Genomic DNA, 17,546 nt, shown 5'->3' with positions numbered 1-17,546 from the left:
TTGGTGTGCTGGCCTTTATAAATCAGAGCATTGAGTATAGAAGTTGGGATGTAATGTTAAAATTGTACAAGGCATTGGTGAGGCCAATTCTGGCGTATGGTGTACAATTTTGGTCGCCTAATTATAGGAAGGATGTCAACAAAATAGAGAGAGTACAGAGGAGATTTACTAGAATATTGCCTGGGTTTCAGCAACTAAGTTACAGAGAAAGGTTGAACAAGTTAGGTCTTTATTCTTTGGAGCGCAGAAGGTTAAGGGGGGACTTGATAGAGGTCTTTAAAATGATGAGAGGGATAGACAGAGTTGACGTGGATAAGCTTTTCCCATTGAGAGTAGGGAAGATTCAAACAAGAGGACATGACTTGAGAATTAAGGGACAGAAGTTTAGGGGTAACATGAGGGGGAACTTCTTTACTCAGAGAGTGGTAGCTGTGTGGAATGAGCTTCCAGTGAAGGTGGTGGAGGCAGGTTCGATTTTATCATTTAAAAATAAATTGGATAGTTATATGGATGGGAAGGGAATGGAGGGTTATGGTCTGAGTGCAGGTAGATGGGACTAGGGGAAAATACGTGTTTGGCACGGACTAGAAGGGCCGAGATAGCCTGTTTCCGCGCTGTAATTGTTATATGGTTATCTTTATAGACAATAATCAGCCCTTCTATCCCCAGTCCTGTTATCTTTCCCTTAGGTTGTAAACTATGGAGTTAGATCAATCTTGGCCAAGCCGCTGCTTCTAAATGCCTTTCCACCAGCCATGCGGCCACACAAACATCCTGCAGCTGCAGGGTTTTAAAGTCACATTGGCAACATTGTCGCCATCATTCCGCTTGCAGAAAAACACGGATTCACTGTGGGCGTTGGAAAGAAAGGCCCCACGGGCTGTCCTAGTGTGTATTGACTATCATGATGTTCACATTGTCCAGGGCTGCCAACTCTCACGCTTTGAGCGTGACACTCACGCATTTCAGCCAATATTCACGCCCTCACGCTGAAGAAAGAATTCTCACGATGACAGGCTGTCTTCAGTCCCTGCACAGCAAAGATCCTGTAGCGGAGCTATAGGATCTTTGCTGCACAGTTTGTCTCTTTGCCCCGCATGACAGCGATCTGCACGGATTGGGGAAGCGCTTCGGTCCCGGGCAGCGGGTGTCAGCGCTTTTGTGCGCTGTCTGCGAGCGCTGCGCTTCCGGCTGCCGCGGCAACCTCGCTCCCTCTCTCCCTCCCCCCGCCCTTCAACTCACACGGCAGCGCCAACGCCGCCAATCCATGCTACACCGTGCCCGCCAGACTCCCCATTGGGCGGCCGAGGAAAGATAGGGAGGGGAGAAAGAAAGAGAGAGAGAAAGAAAGAAAGGGAGGGATGGAGGCAAGAGAGACAGGGGGGATGGAATGTAGTAAGAGATTGAAGGAAGGGAAGGAGAAAGAGGAAGCATGAGGAAAGAGAGGAAGAGGGTGAGGAAAAGAAAGGGATGGGGGGGGAGGAAAGAGGGAGGATGGGAGGGGGAGGAGGAGGGAGGGAGGGAGGGGGGAGGGAGGGAGGTGGGGGGGGGGGGGGGGAAGGAAAGGTGTGTGTGCGCGTGTCTGTTTCTCTGTGTGTGTCTTCTTGTGTGTGTGTGTGTGTGTGTGTGTGTGTGTGTGTGTGTGTGTGTGTGTGTGTGTGTGTGTGTGTGTGTGTGTGTGTGTGTGTGTGTGTGTGTGTCTCTGCGTGTGTGGTGTGTGTGTGTGTGTGTCTGTGTGTGTGTGTGTGTGTGTGTGTGTGTGTGTGTGTGTGTGTGTGTGTGTGTGTCTCCGTGTGTGTGTGGGTGGTGTGTGTGTGTGTGTGTGTGTGTGTGTGTGTGTGTGTGTGTGTGTGTGTGTCTGTGTGTGTGTGTGTGCGTGTGTGTGTGTGTGTCTGTCTCCCTGTGTGTGTGTGTGTCTGTGTGTGTGTGTGTGTGTGTGTGTGTGTGTGTGTGTGTGTGTGTGTGTGTGTGTGTGTGTGTGTGTGTGTGTGTCTGTCTCCCTGTGTGTGTGTGTGTGTGTGTGTGTGTGTGCGCGTGTGTGTGTGTGTGTCTGTCTCCCTGTGTGTGTGTGTGTGTGTGTCTGTCTCCCTGTGTGTGTGTGTGTGTCTGTCTCCGTGTGTGTGTGTGTCTGTCTCCGTGTGTGTGTGTGTGTGTCTGTGTGTGTGTGTGTGTGTGTGTGTGTGTGTGTGTGTGTGTGTGTGTGTGTGTGTCTGTCTCCGTGTGTGTGTGTGTGTGTGTGTGTCGTGTGTGTATGTGTGTGTGTCTGTGTGTGTGTGTGTGTGTGTATGTGTGTGTGTGTGTGTGTGTGTGTGTGTGCGCGTGTGTGTGTGTGTGTGCGCATATGTGTCTGTCTGTATGTGTGTGTTTGTCTCTGTGTGTGTGTGTGTGTCTGTGTGTGTGTGTGTGTGTGTGTGTGTGTGTCTGTGTGTGTGTGTGTGTGTGTCTGTCTCCGTGTGTATGTGTGTGTGTCTGTCTCCCTGTGTGTGTGTGTCTGTCTCCCTGTGTGTGTGTGTGTGTGTGTGCGTGTGTGTGTCTGTCTCCCTGTGTGTGTGCGAGTGTGTGTCTGTCTCCCATGTGTGTGTCTGTCTCCGTGTGTGTGTGTCTGTCTCCGTGTGTGTGTGTGTGTGTGTGTGTGTCTGTGTGTGTGTGTGTGTGTGTGTGTGTCTGTGTCCGTGTGTATGTGTGTGTGTCTGTCTCCCTGTGTGTGTGTGTCTGTCTCCCTGTGTATGTGTGTCTGTCTCCCTGTGTGTGTGTCTGTCTGTCTCCCTGTGTATACGTGTCTGTCTCCCTGTGTATGTGTGTCTGTCTCCCTGTGTGTCTGTGTGTGTGTGTCTGTCTCCCTGTGTATACGTGACTGTCTCCCTGTGTATGTGTGTCTGTTTCCTGTGTGTGTGTGTGTGTGTGTGTCTGTGTGTGTGTGTGTGTGTGTGTGTGTGTGTGTGTGTGTATGTGTGTGTGTGTGTGTGTGTCGTGTGTGTGTGTGTGTGTGTCTTCCTTTGTGTATGTGTCTCCCTGTGCGTCTGTTGTCACATCCTGGCCTTAGTGCTGGGGAAGCACGTCAGTTGGCGTCTGTGAGTGACGTCGCATCTCTTCTCTTCTCTTCTCTTCTTTCTTGGTTGGATATGCAGTCGCCGACAACATGAAGCAGCCGGAGATAAAACTAACCAGGTGAATCGGTTGTGGGGAGGACCACATTGAGGCCAAACGTCTAGGACAGGGTTCGGCAACCTACGGCAGACGGGCTGAATCCGGCCCATAACCCGAAAAACCACGATTTTTTTCAATTCGTTTTCGCAGGGTCAGGGCAGGCGAGCCGACCTGAGAACTGCAGCCAGTTCCTGGGATGCGAGCTGATCTGGGAATGGCAGCCAGTCCGTGGGCACGCAGAATGCCAACTTGATCATTATGGACAAATTGGGCCAGCCACGTACATGTTGTATAACTCTGACTCTATGAAGATCTGAATGGGCTTAGAATTACAATTTAAGCAAAATTGCCCCCACTTTCCCCATTTTGATTCTTGAGATTAATATCCCTTTGCTCCGTTTGCTCTGATTTTTGTCAAAACAATTGGAACCTGCATAAAATGTTTGCATTATTAGCAGGACTGCCAACTCTCACGCATTGAGTGTGAGACTCACGCATTTCACAAAATTCTCATGCTCTCACGCCGATCACAAAATTTCTCACGCTCAAATATCTGCGGGTGCTGAAAGTTCAAAATAAAGCAAAAATTGTTTTAGAGGTGAGTAAAAACCATGAGGGGAATATTAGGTGAATGCATAGTCTTTTTCCCAGGATATGTGATTCAAGCACTAGAGGGGATTGGTTTAAAGCAGGGCTATCAAACTACCAGCACCAACCCCCCTCCCCCTTCCTCCCTGAGGCACGGCACACACCTCCCACCCTCACCTCCGGCGGCTCTATGTCCGTCGACCGCTCTGTCCACACCCCATGGAGTTTTAACCCCGGCCCGGAGCCAGGAGCGGACCAGGTGCCACCTCCAGAGTTGCTGCCTCCGGAGCCTACTAAAGGGAGGGGGGACACCCCCTCCCACACCCTCCCTCGCAATTTCTCACTCTCAACTCTCACCCAATGTTGGCAGCCCTGCATTGTCAGAAAGTCTAACTGATTGAGATCAGAGATGTTTGAGATGAAATGAAAACCTAATTAATTAATAATTCAATATTAACAACTAAATTCACAAAATCAAGGATAGCAATGAACTCATGTTAACAATGTCTAAAAATGTGGATACAAGCTGTGCATTCATAGATTTAACTTTATAATAATTTCTATACCTGCCCTAATGTTAGTAATTTTATCAAATGAATTCAAAGAATCATTGGCTTGTCCCACTGAATTGATTCAGGAACTTTCATAATAGTCCACTAATGTACTAACATACTCACAAGGCTGTGGTCCACACGAAAAAATGCCATTTGACATGGTTTATTCAATAAATTAGCAAAGGCAATGAAGGCATCTGCAGTATCCAGGTTCAAAATAAGCACGGCAGCAATGAAAGACATTCCTTGCACCTTTTGAGGAAGAAAATTTAGTTACCATTCAATGTCTATAATTTAATCAACTGAATGTACAGCACAGTGGCACAGCTAATAAAGTAACTGCCTCACAGCATTTGGAGCCTGGGTTCAATTATGACCTCAAGGACTGTGAGTGTGGAATTTAAACATTCTCCTTGCAATCTTGTAAGTTTCTCTCCAGGTACTCCTGGTTTCTTTACATTTCCTAAGGACATGCAAGTTGGTAGATTAATTGGCTATTGTAAATTAGACCCAGCATGTAGGCAGGTGGTAGAATCTGGGTGTGAGTTGACAAGAATGTGGGGAATACAACGGTGGCTACAAAGAATTTAACTTTCACAGATAAAAGCACCCATTTAATTAGGCTGTGGGCCGAGGAGCTTTTTTGTGCAGTTTCGTGACCCAACTCACGGAACTACAGGAAATGTTCACATATTGTGTAAAAATATTATATAAATCATCCCTGAAACTCACCAAGAACAAAACTTGCACATTTTTTATTAAATTAGAGAAAAAACGGAAAATTTTGGGGTATTTTTAGTCCAATCAAAGCATGTTTGGCATTGAGTCGGACGCCAGTTGGCCAATCACGCGCTTTGTTTCAGGCTAGTTAGGCAGGGAGCACACAACATGGCTTCTACTGATGCCTGTTTTACTGGAGATTCTGATGAAGGTTCTTTGTTGTTCTGTGGAATACACGTCGTGGAAACTTGCAGCAGCGTAATTGAATTTAGTGAGAAAAGCATTAAGAAGTCTGAAGAATGTGCAGCTAAGTGGATAGAAGTGGAACAAAGCCTTGAAAGCAAAGTCCCTGCTGAGGTACTGCAGTCAAACTTTGTGAATCAACTGTAACTAAAGTCTGAATTTATGAAAATTAATCTGTATGGACTTTAATTAATTTAATTGCAGCCTTTTATAATGTAAATAAATGAGATTTGGAGGCTGTACTATCATCACTCACTCACTCACTCATTCATTCACTCATTCATGAAGTTGAGGGCCTAAACTATGTGTATCCATAACAAAGTAAATTAAACATTTTCACCAATGCCAGCTTGTTGAAGTCTAATGTTTTCTTTAACATCTATTCTCGGAGCTGCCTGCTATAACTTGACATGTGTACTTAACATAGTGAAGCCGGGGTCTCAAATAAGAAGCGGCCGATTTGCGACCACGGTGTGTGTTTGGATCATCTCCGCGCGGGGGGAGGCTGTACATAGTGCCGTCCGTAGCAGCCGTTTCCAGGCCCCGACCACTGGAGAAAAACGGAGGAATATTGATTGCACTTTATAGGCTTCCATTGGAGTGAGAAATGGTCAGAAATGGCTGATGTTTATGTAGAAATGAATTGGTGTATGTGAACTTGAACTAATTTATCTATGGTAGTAACAGTGTTATTCTCATTAACATTAAGAAGAGGTTGAAATGTTATGAATTGAAGTCCATGCAGACTTAATGACTATGAGATGTTTTTTTTTGTAGCCTCTGCCTGCCCCTCCACTTGAACTTGAACTAACTTATCAATGGACATCAAAACACTTGGAATCTGATGAAGAATATTCAGATGAAGATCAGATGTAATGTAAACAAATATATTGGGGAAATAAATGATTATATAAAGTTTTATTTTAATGTCGATCGTTTCACTGTTTATTGGGTCAAATTATTTAAACAATGAGTGAATTACTTATGATAATGGCGTGCTGGTGAATGACAGTGCGACAGTCCACCCACCCATCCACACACACATCCATCTGTACGCACACACCCATGCATGCGCACACCCGCACACATACATGTACACATCCATGCACACACATACATCCACACACACATACATCCATCCACACATACCTATACACTTACATCCACACATACACGTTTGACAGGTATACACAGACACACACACAAACTACAGATACTCAAACAATGCAACACTTTTAGGGTTATTTTAGGTTAAAGGTAATAGTCCTCATTTATAGGCTCATTGTAGGTTGAAATTAATATTCATTGAGTAAACATCAAAGCATTCGATTCTTGGTCAGGATGTGACATTTACATCAGAAATAAGACAGGTCTCCTACAGGACTTCCCCAGCCTGGAACTGCCCCTGTCCCACTATGGCCGTGACCCCCGCTCTGCACACTGACAGTCAGAGGGGTTCAGTAAAGGGAGGAACCCACAAGAACTGCCCTCCCCCATTAATTAGGCTGGTTCAGGAGCAGGTCCTCTGCGACAGTGTAATTAAAAAAACACTCACAATTATATTCATCATATTATTTTTATATCATATTATTTTTATATCATATAATTATATTTAATTATATATGATTACAGTCACATATATATATATAATTAATTAATGTGCAACTTTTGGCACTGACGAGTTATGAAATCCTTCTCAATTATATTTCACGTAAATCTGTGGAAAATTTCATGTAGTTCCGTGATGTGGGTCACGAAAATCGATTTCTAGACACATTTTTATTGCTCGACCCACAGCCTAAATGTACAAAGAATATACATTGTTGCAGTACCTGTACAGAGAAAATATTTGGTTTGTTCTAACAAAAGCATCAGACCTAAATTGGTAATTTTGTTGTACAGGCTTTAATAAATCTTCAATTATTTTTACTTCATTTCAGAATTTAATCATATGGAAATTTCTAAACTCTGCAACATTACATCCTCATATTCCTTCTTCCCCATTTTCTATAATCAGCTTAAAATATTTCTAACAGTACAACATACACTTAAGAGTTCTCACAATATTACAATGAGACATGGAAATATTATATTGATTCACAAGTTCCAAAAGCAAAATACTGATTTGCTGGAAATTATAAGATAGAAAATGCTAAAATATTGGGGAGGAAATGTTATCACGCTGAAGCAAACTGTTTTCTCTCTGCACACTTTCCACCCGAACTAAACATCTCCAGTACTCCTAAACATCTCCAGCACTGCCTTAGATTAAAGTAGTTGTCAACTATGGAAACATACTTCATCCTTCCACTAGATAAGCGGGATGGATTTTTCTAAGCTTATCATTAAAAGATAAGAAATAAATACTTGTCACTGTAATTAATTTAATTTTGAAACACCGTACATTTATTTTATGTTATGAATTGCTAAATGTTTATTGTGCTGTGCTTCACATAAAAAGAACAGCTTTAACTATTTACCAGGTGACTAAAATATTGCTGAGAGATACGTTTTAAGCAGCATTCTAAAGGGTAAAAGAGGGCACTGCTTTAAGATACATATGCAGGTAACTTACATATCCTACATCAGGTCTGTAACAGGTGTATGCTCCTAGAATGCTGTGCAGTATATCATAATAAGGACCTCCCTGTGGAAATAGTAGATAACAGTTTTGTCCAGTGTAATACAGAAGCACTACAAATCTAATTCTACATTACTTTTTAACATGACTACCATGAAGGCAAAAGCAGTACACTATTACAGTGAAGCTGCTACATGTAGAAATGTAGACCGTTTATAAAAAAAAATGTTGCATAGCATCAGTGCACTGATGTTGCACTGTGAGAAGAGATCATCGTACTTTTTAATGAACTTGTAAAGAGCTGAACAATAGTGCACAAAACGTTGATGTTTCTCAATTTAATGCAGTAGAAGTGTACAGATATTGACTGTACATTTCAAGCTGTATAATAACCTACTTTTAACGCCAAGATTTATATAATTTTGTAATGATGAAAAAATGGCTTACAATCACATTCATTAACCTTAAAATAGATATATATTTATTAGAGAATTGCATTAATGTAGTATTGTGGACATTTGTTTAGCTTACATATGGTTATTGTTACGTGTACTGAGGTGCAGTGAAAAGCTTTTGTTCCGTGCAAACAAGTTAGTGGAAAGACAATCCATGATTACAATCGAGCCATTCACAGTGTACAGATACATAAAGGAATAATATTTACTGCAAGATGAACCAAGTAAAGTCCAATCAAAGATAATCAGAGGGTCACCTATGTGTAGCAATGTTACAAAATTTTGAGATTTAAAAAACCAAGTCTGTAATTTATCCCATCAGATAAAGCATAAAAAGAAGTTTAATTTGACACCTAATTCACTTTCATATCTCAAGTATTTAAAACGTTATGGCCATTTTCATACTCGGAAATTAGCATCTTGTTCCCTATTGATTTTCTATGGCCATAACAAAAAAGCTGTGATCGTGTGCAGTCAAAAGCCCATAACCTTCTTAAAAATTAAGAGAACTGAATGAAATTTTCAGTTATCGTAGATTGAACCATTCTGAAACAAATATAAAATAATCTTACTTGGATGACCTGAAATTAAAGCATATAATTAGTTAGTTACCCAAGTGTAGCTAATTTCAAACTTCAATTACTAGATCTAAACATCTATCCATTTCTTAATAAATAATTAACATTTTTAAATAGCCTAAGTGTCCAAATAATATTCATAAATAATTCACAATAAAACATGATTTTTAAATCTCATTTACATTAATTTATAGGCCAAATGGAAGGAATTTAGTGTTCACTTGCTGTAAATTAAAGTCAATTTAAATCAGCTTTCTAGTGGGATACTGTGAACGCGCTGGTTTAGAACGTTCACATTGCGCTAGATTTGTGCCCTCAAATGCCCAGAAAAATACTGCGGGATATAATGGGGCCCAAAATGAGCTACTCGCAATATTGAACTTTGTATAAAGGGATCTTAAGAAGCCTTTTTTAATGTAAAAATAAACAGCCTACCTTCTGTTGTCTGCTCTAGGCGACCCTGACGGCTGCCGGTGGTCGCGGGTTTAGAGATTGATTTTTAAACTACTATAACTATTATACAAGGCCTTTAAAACTAATAATAGCTTTTGCGACGGGATCTTCCAGCGATTTTTCATTATTAACTAGGCTGAACATCTTCGATAGGAACAGCCTAGGGAAAATTGTGTTTTAAACCCCCCCCCCCCCCCCCTCTAAACGGCGCCAAAATCGCGCACACCCACAGCGACAGATTTTCAGTGACACTTGAGGTAGGCTTTGCAACATACCTACTATGAGGTAGACAGTAGTCCAGCACTGCTCCCTGGTTGTGGTAGGATGGTTCAGATGCCTGATAACAGTTGGGAAGAAACTGTCTGGAGGTGTGTGTTCTCACACTTCTAACCCTTTGCCCAATGGGAGAAAGGGAGAAGGGGGAGTCTGATTCATCCCTTATTATGCTGCATTTGTGTCTTCATCTCAAAAAACTAAATTTGGAAATGACTAAGTTTTGAGATGTGCACTCATTAAAAAACATGCTCAACTAGTTAACATCCTGATCCATTTTCAGTACGTTAATAGTTTAGTCATGGTAATGATTAGCTACAAAGATTTCCAGAGCCAGTAGTTATACACAATTGAATATATGTATATTTATAAAATCATCCCAATAGATTTTTAGCTTCTAGTGCAGGAAATAATTTCTCAGTTCCATGCTTACCTGCTGAAAAATGCAAAAGTTAGGAAATGTACGAGAAATGTCCAATTTTATGAGCTCTAGACTGGCTTCCCTGTCTGCTGCAGATAATCCTTGATCTGGAAAGTATAAGATATACATTCCTTAATAGATTATAGTAAATAGTTACAGGCACGGGGACAGCAGATGCTTAAACCCTGTGGAGAACACAAAGTGCTGGAGCAAATCAGGGTGCATCTCTGGAGAACATGGATCAGGGACGTTTTGGATCAAGGATCCTTCTTCAGACCCCAATAAATGATTAGGAAGGAACAGCAGATGCTGGTTTAAGCCAAAGATAGACACAGAATGCTGGAGTAACTTTGATTGAGTGATGATTCAGGTCGAAACCCTTCTTCAGATGCTGCCTGTCCCGCAGAATTATTCCAGCATTTTGTGTCTATACCAATAAATGGTTACTTTGTTTATTTGGGGTTGCTGGAAACGAGAACCTTAAGTAAGCAAATATCGAATTCTTAGCAATACCTGGAAGAATGCAATTTTCTTCATGCCATTCGACGACTTCATACCACATTTCTCAAAAATATATAAAACACAGCTTGGCAATAACCAATTTGATTTTTGTTAACCTTGAGGGTTGTATTAGTTTGTTTTTGTTAAGTGAAGGAAGCACAGGGTAAGGTTTATAATCAATCAATGATTGTGCTCGGACATCAAATCCAAGCAAATCTGCAGGCCATAAATCCGATATGATATGGTTAAATGCAAAAGAAAACTCATGTTAGTTCTACTCAAACCTCTCTATTAGTACCAAGCTAACATTTCAAAATAAGTACCTTCATTGTCTATGTCCGAGTGTGCTGTACTGAGAGATCTGCATTTGTCTTTAGCTCGCGACAAGCAAATTTCATATAGTTCTGAAAGACAACATTTAAAAAGTAAATTTCTAATACATCAAAATAATAAGTAACAAAAATAAAATTCAAAGTGCATCAGTTTCTAGTGCAACAATTTTAGTCAAGTAAAATTAAGCATGTCACTTTCAAGTATCTTACGAAGATTTAATGCATTTCGTTGTCTCTGTACTGTACACTATACTAGACTAAGTGGGACCTGTTGGGTCCCAGCATCACACACAGGAAGGCTGGTCATCCAACGCAATATTCCACCTCTCCACCAATTCCAATATTGGTGGCCAGTGGAGAGGTGGGAGGGGGCGCACTTATACTGGACTAAGTAGTATCGGTGTTGTGGGCTGATCCACCAACGCAATATTCCACCTCTCCACCAATTCTAATATTGGGGGGGGGGGGGGGGGGGGGGGGCTTTGTGGAGCGCTAGTATGGGTGTTGTGGGCTGAAGGGACTGGTTTCCAGAGGGCTAGTATGCTAATTGTGCGCCAAATGGATTCTTGGGCCGGCGTCTCAGTCAATCAAGCCTGTTGTGCTGGCAACTCACTCACTCACTCACGGCTGGTGGGCTGGTAGTTGACTCATGGCTAATCCTTGAAATTCTATTTCAAACAGGGTATAAGGCCACCAAATTCAAGTGCAATTTCTTACCACTTCTAGCAGGGTGCAAGGCCACCAAATTCAAGTGCAGTTTCATACCATTTGAAGTAGGGTGCAAAGCTACTAAAGACAGCGAGTTGTGACCTCTCCCTCCTCCATCTTGCAGAGACTGAGCCACACCCACATTTCCGGATTTTATAACCCCCCCCCCCCCCACCGGAAAAGGTGTGGCTTTCATGGAGTGATTGACAGGAGAGAGATTCTCAACATTTTTTAAAAAACTAATAACACTTTTATTTTTCATTGATGGGAAGAATTCTCTGCACCTGCTCAGCGGAGGGGGACTGAGTAAGATGGCCAAAAATCACAGCCGTATGTGGTAGCGTTTTATCTAAAATCAAAACAGGAAGTAAGTGCATTTATAGTAGTGCCTTTTAACTTCAAGCCAAAGCACCCAAGCCCCCATTTGCAGTAAGTAATGCCTTTCAACTTCAAGCCATTGCATCCAAGCCACCATTTGCAGTAAGTAGTGGCTTTCAACTTCAAGCCACACCCAAGCCATCATTTGCAGGTACTGCCTTTCAACTTCAAAGCTCCCAAGCCGCCATTTGCAGTAAGTAGTGTATTTCAACTTTATGCCACCATTTGCAGTAAGTAGTGCTTTCAACTTTCTGCTACCATTAGCAGTAAATAGTGCCTTTCAACTTCAAGCCAATTTACCCAAGCCACCATTTGCAGTAAGTAGTGCCTGTCAACCTCATGCCACAATTTGCAGTAATAGTGTCTTTTCTACTTCAAGCCAAAGCTCCCAAGCCACCATTTGCAGTAAGTAGTGCCTTTCAACTTCAAACCAAAGCTCCCAAGCCACCACTTGCAGTAAGTAATGCCTTTCAACTTCAAGCCACAATTTGCAGTAAGTAGTGCCTTTCAACTTCAAGCCAATGCACCCACGCCCCCATTTGCAGTAAGTAATGCATTTTAACTTCAAGCCATTGCACCCAAGCCACCATCTGCAGTAAGTAGTGCCTTTCAACTTCAAGCCACATCCAAGCCACCATTTGCAGTAATAGTGCCTTTCAACCAAGCCAAAGCTCCCAAGCCTCCATTTGCAGTAAGTAGTGCCTTTCAATTTCAAGACACACCCAATCGGGGCGGGGGGCTTTCTGGAACGCTAGTATGAACCATTTTAGAACCAATAGACATTTTTTTTTGCAAGATTTAGAACCAATTGACATATTTGCAAGCTTTAGAACCAATTACACTTTTTTTTTGCAATCTTTAGAACCAATAGACATTTTATGCAAGCTTTAGAACCAATAGACACTTTTTTGCAAGCTTTAGAACCAATAGACATTTTTTTTGCAAGCTTTAGAACCAATAGACACATTCTCCAAGCATTTTAGAACCACTAAAGGCACTTACATTTGAGTAGACATGTGTTCAGTGTTATTCACAGCTCAGAGAAACGTGACCCTCTGCCTTCCTCCATCTTGACGAGTGAGTGAGGCACACCACTTCCTGGTTTTATAGTCCCTCCCCCCTGCCGCCAGCAGGGGCAGCAGGGAGAATGGGAAATTTTGTAAAAACATTAATATCTGTCATTTTTCATCGACGTGAAAAATCATCAGCACACATACGGCGGAGGGGGGCTCTGAGCAAGATGGCCAAAAATGACGGCCGTAGGTGGCGGCGTTCTCTCGGAAATTGCAGCACAGATGGCCAAAACCGGTCAAGAACAGACTTTTAGTAATATATAGAAGATAGATTACATTGATCCAATTTTGTTCCTGCATAGGTTCTTATCTCACAAGTTCACCACCATTAGGAATAGATGTTTGTAGAACAGAAAGTTAACATATAAATTGACAGCACCAGAGATACTTTTTGAGGGGAAACCAGGTGGTTAATAAAAGGTTATAAAAAAACAGTACGTCAAACTTTCAGCCAATATTACTTTCAAACAATATTAGTCAAGTCAGTATAGCCTAGATCTTAGCTTGAAAGTGTGATGGACAATGCAATTTGTACAATGCAATTTCAAAAGCAAGAGAGAAATTTGATACATTTTGCAATAAAAGGCAGACAAATATCACAGTTAGATTAAAAAGATATCACAAGGAAAGCTAATGCATTGTAGCATCGGAAAATTTCTCAACAATCCATCACAATTTTTAATCCAAACAAGGAGATAAACATAACCTAGCAAACAATACAGCCATTAAATAAGCACAGAAAGATGACAGAAATTTTGCAGCAATTACGGTAACCATGATATGGTATTTATAGTAAAGACACCCGTACAAGACGTTTGGGATGGGAAAGAAATTAGGTTAGTAAACTCCTGGATTTGACTGCACTTACCTAAAATATTCGGTACAAAATTCACCTCCTTACACTTATTTCCATTTTTTTTTAAACGTACCGTTTACAGTTACAGAGAAAGGTTGAACAAGTTAGGGCTTTATTCTTTGGAGCGCAGAAGGTTAAGGGGGGACTTGATAGAGGTTTTTAAAATGATGAGAGGGATAGACAGAGTTGACGTGGAAAAGATTTTCCCACTGAGAGTAGGGAAGATTCAAACAAGGGGACATGACATGAGAATTAAGGGACTGAAGTTTAGGGGTAACATGAGGGGGAACTTCTTTACTCAGAGAAAGCTCTATCAAGTCCCCCCTTAACCTTCTGCGCTCCAAAGAATAAAGCCCTAACTTGTTCAACCTTTCTCTGTAGCTGTGTGGAATGAGCTTCCAGTGAAGGTGGTGGAGGCAGGTTCGTTTTTATCATTTAAAAATAAATTGGATAGTTATATGGATGGGAAGGGAATGGAGGGTTATGGTCTGAGCGTAGGTATATGGGACTAGGGGAGATTATGTGTTCGGCACGGACTAGAAGGGTCGAGATGGCCTGTTTCCGTGCTGTAATTGTTATATGGTTATATGGTACCAGTTGCCAATTTGAAGCATAGCAAATACATTTCCAACTTCTACAATACTTCTAATTTGTAAAATCATTGAAGCTGGTTAGTTATAGGGACTTACCATGAGTTATGTTTAAATCATTTCCTATTGCCAAGCTCCACACCTTCCCTCTTACACTTGGAGGAATTCCTTGCCACCAGAGATCGCGAACTTTACGAGAATTGCACCTTCACAGTTATAGACAATAAAAGTATGTAACTATAAAAACACATACCAGATGCATTAATTTAAAAAGCTCACTAGGATAAAATTAATATATTTTAATAAAAATCAACGCATTTTGCCAAATGCTAATGCTTCCGCAATCCAAATAATTTGTATTGTTACAGGGAAATCCAGAATGGCAGATCGAAGAACGCCATATGCTAAATTTTAAATAAATACTGAAAATGCTGGTAAAATTGAAGTCAAACAGCATCCATGCAATGAGAGAACAAAAAAACAAAAACAATATTTGAAGTAGATGACCCTTAATCAAAACTGGAAAAGTGAGTAAACATGTGTTTTAAAATACAAAAAGGTGTGGGAAGAATGGTGAGAGTGCAAATTCAAACTATCAACCTTTACTTTAAATTCCAATAGTGGGAAGCACACTTGTTAGCTCACTTTTCTGATTTTGACATAGGATCATTGACCTAAAAAGTCAAGTGTCTGTCACCGTGATTGCTGTCAAATTTAGTATACTATACTCATGAAGAAATTTGTACTTTACATGTTCTTTGCCTTTCACATTGGGCTGCACTTTCAATTCTTTCTACAAAGTAACAAACCCCTCAATGCCTATGCTTAGAAATCAGTCTCCTCAAACTCGTTCCGGGATTCGGCCTGGGCAGCCATTGATGAAAACTCCACAGGTTCACCACCAACTCAGTGAAGACATTTCTCATCTCAGCATTAAATCTCTTGCCCTGTAAACCTTTGATCAGTGACCCCTTGTCCCAGACACCCAGAGCCTCAAATTTGTTGAGGATCACATACGGCTCATTTTACCGTCTTACACTGAACCAAACACCACTAATTTCCCATTCTCACACATGCAGAATGGTCAAATGGTCAAATGCAGCCATAAAGGCGTCTGTCGACAGCTTAATTCATTCAGACAGCGGGCAAAACTCATGATAAAGAAATGAACATCCAGCGGCTTGTGCATTGCTGATATCATCATTATCGCATGATAGTAAATACTTTGCAGAAAATCCCACAGCCAATATGTATTACATCAATCCAATACAATGAGCTTAGAAAATAAAAACAAAATAGTGCATTTATATAAGGTAGTATTGTTTTGTTTCTCTCACTCACATAGTCTCCCAGTTGGGTAGTACTTCATTGTTCCAAGTCATCACAGCATTACCAATGCTTTCCTCCAGTTTACACCTGTCTTCCAATAGCTTCCTTCGTCTCTGGGCATCTTTTTGTTCTGCAATGAAACACACCCACCCAAGTTGAATGTGAACTTGTGTGATTTTAAGATGTGTCTTTCTTAATGCTCAGATGAAGTAATGCTCCATATTTGTATCTCCCTGCATTTTGCCCTTCCCCTCCAATTCAAACCTCACCACCAATAACGTTTGATCCTGACCTCAGGAGCTGTCGGTGTGGAGATTGCACCACACCAGTCTGCGTGACTGCATAAGATTCCTCTGGATGCTTTGGTTTCACCCACATCCCAAAGACGTGCGAGCATGTAGGTTAATTGGCTTCTGCAACATGCCCAGTGTGATGGGGGTGATGAGAAAGTGGGATAACATAGATCCAGCGTCAACGGGTGATCCATGATCGGCATGGACTTGGTGGGTCGAGGGGCTCGTTTCCAGGTTGTATCTCCAAACTAAACAAGACCCACAAAACTATATTTTTATTTCATAAATATTGTCTACCATATACAATGCCATACGTTAAAATTCCAAATAATAAAGTGGTAACCTCGTCTTTTCACTTGAGCCACCATCTCCGCATACTGCTGCCTATGTTTCTGAGCTTCTTCAGCTGGTTTTGCTGGGAGATTTCTGAAAAGAAATTGAAGGATTAGTTACTCAAGCCTGTCAATTTTCTCATTTTGGGCCACTCAAAACTACTAAATAGTTCAACACAATGAATCTTTCTCGATCCAAAAAACCTGTAAAATGGTACAACCAATTCAGCAAATGATGGTCATTTGAACAATCTGCAGCACACAAAATTGCTCTTTAAATGCAATACTCCTGTAACATTCTCAAGACGAATTTTATAGGTTATGCAGGAGTGAATGTGGTGACAGTGATCATGAAAGTTGTTACACAACTAAAATGAAATTAAAAATTAGCAGCTTAGGAAATTCAATGACTTGTAAGCGATGCAGTCAAACAATTAATGAAATAATTTGATGAGGCGAAGGGATAATACCTAAAGGACAGAGATCACCAAATACAGCTGTACTAAAGAAGAGAAAAAGATTTGCCTTTATCAACCACTTTATCAAGTACTGGAGCAACTCAGCGGGTCAGGCAGCATCCCTGAACAACATGGATAGGTGACGTTTTGGGACCGGATTCTTCTCCAGACAGATAAGTAACCCTCTGAGTTACTCCAGCACTGCGAGTCTTTCTTCGTAAAAATCGGAAATAAATACACAAAATACTGGATACACTCAGCTCAGGCTAGATTAAAGTGAGAGAAAATGTCCTGTTATTCTCAGCATTTCAGTTTTCTTTATGCTGTTGATGAATTTGTGCAGTACTGTGGTAAATATGACAATGCCATAATACAACATACTTTCACAAACAGAGAAGTGATGGTTACCTACATTTCTTATGCTGTTGAAGGAAATATTGGTTAGGGAACCAGGGCAACTTTCTTATTCTTTTAAAATATCTCAGAATATTTGACATCCACTTGGGACAGTTGAAAGGACCATAATCTCACATCGCATCTGAAACGTGGCAATCTAGGGCCTGTCCCATTATGCGACTTTTTTGGCGACTTGCGGCACCTGTCATAGTCGCAGCAGGTCGCTCAAAATTTTCAAAATGTTGAAAATCCTGCGGCGACCAGAAAAAGGTACGACTCTTTGGGCA

The 17,546-nt window shown here is 41.3% G+C and overlaps 1 protein-coding gene across 4 annotated transcripts in view; it reads right to left on the bottom strand.

Annotated features, from left to right (window-relative positions):
* The window catches only part of LOC129701728 (TBC1 domain family member 14-like), a 110,491-nt gene that overhangs the window by 10,881 nt on the left and 82,064 nt on the right, over positions 1-17,546 (bottom strand). For all 4 annotated transcript variants that reach the window (XM_055643116.1, XM_055643125.1, XM_055643134.1 and 1 more), the window contains 7 exons: positions 16,417-16,499; positions 15,793-15,910; positions 14,551-14,657; positions 10,838-10,918; positions 10,026-10,120; positions 7,828-7,899; positions 4,413-4,541 (listed from right to left, as the gene is read on the bottom strand). In XM_055643116.1, the coding sequence (XP_055499091.1) occupies positions 4,413-4,541; positions 7,828-7,899; positions 10,026-10,120; positions 10,838-10,918; positions 14,551-14,657; positions 15,793-15,910; positions 16,417-16,499 (685 nt within the window). The remainder of the gene's footprint in view (positions 1-4,412; positions 4,542-7,827; positions 7,900-10,025; positions 10,121-10,837; positions 10,919-14,550; positions 14,658-15,792; positions 15,911-16,416; positions 16,500-17,546) is intronic.

The sequence above is a fragment of the Leucoraja erinacea genome, chromosome 1 (genome assembly GCF_028641065.1).
Source record: "Leucoraja erinacea ecotype New England chromosome 1, Leri_hhj_1, whole genome shotgun sequence".
Lineage (NCBI taxonomy): Eukaryota > Metazoa > Chordata > Chondrichthyes > Rajiformes > Rajidae > Leucoraja > Leucoraja erinaceus.
The sequence above is the reverse complement of the archived record's forward strand: the minus strand, read 5'-3'. Positions and strand labels throughout refer to the sequence as shown.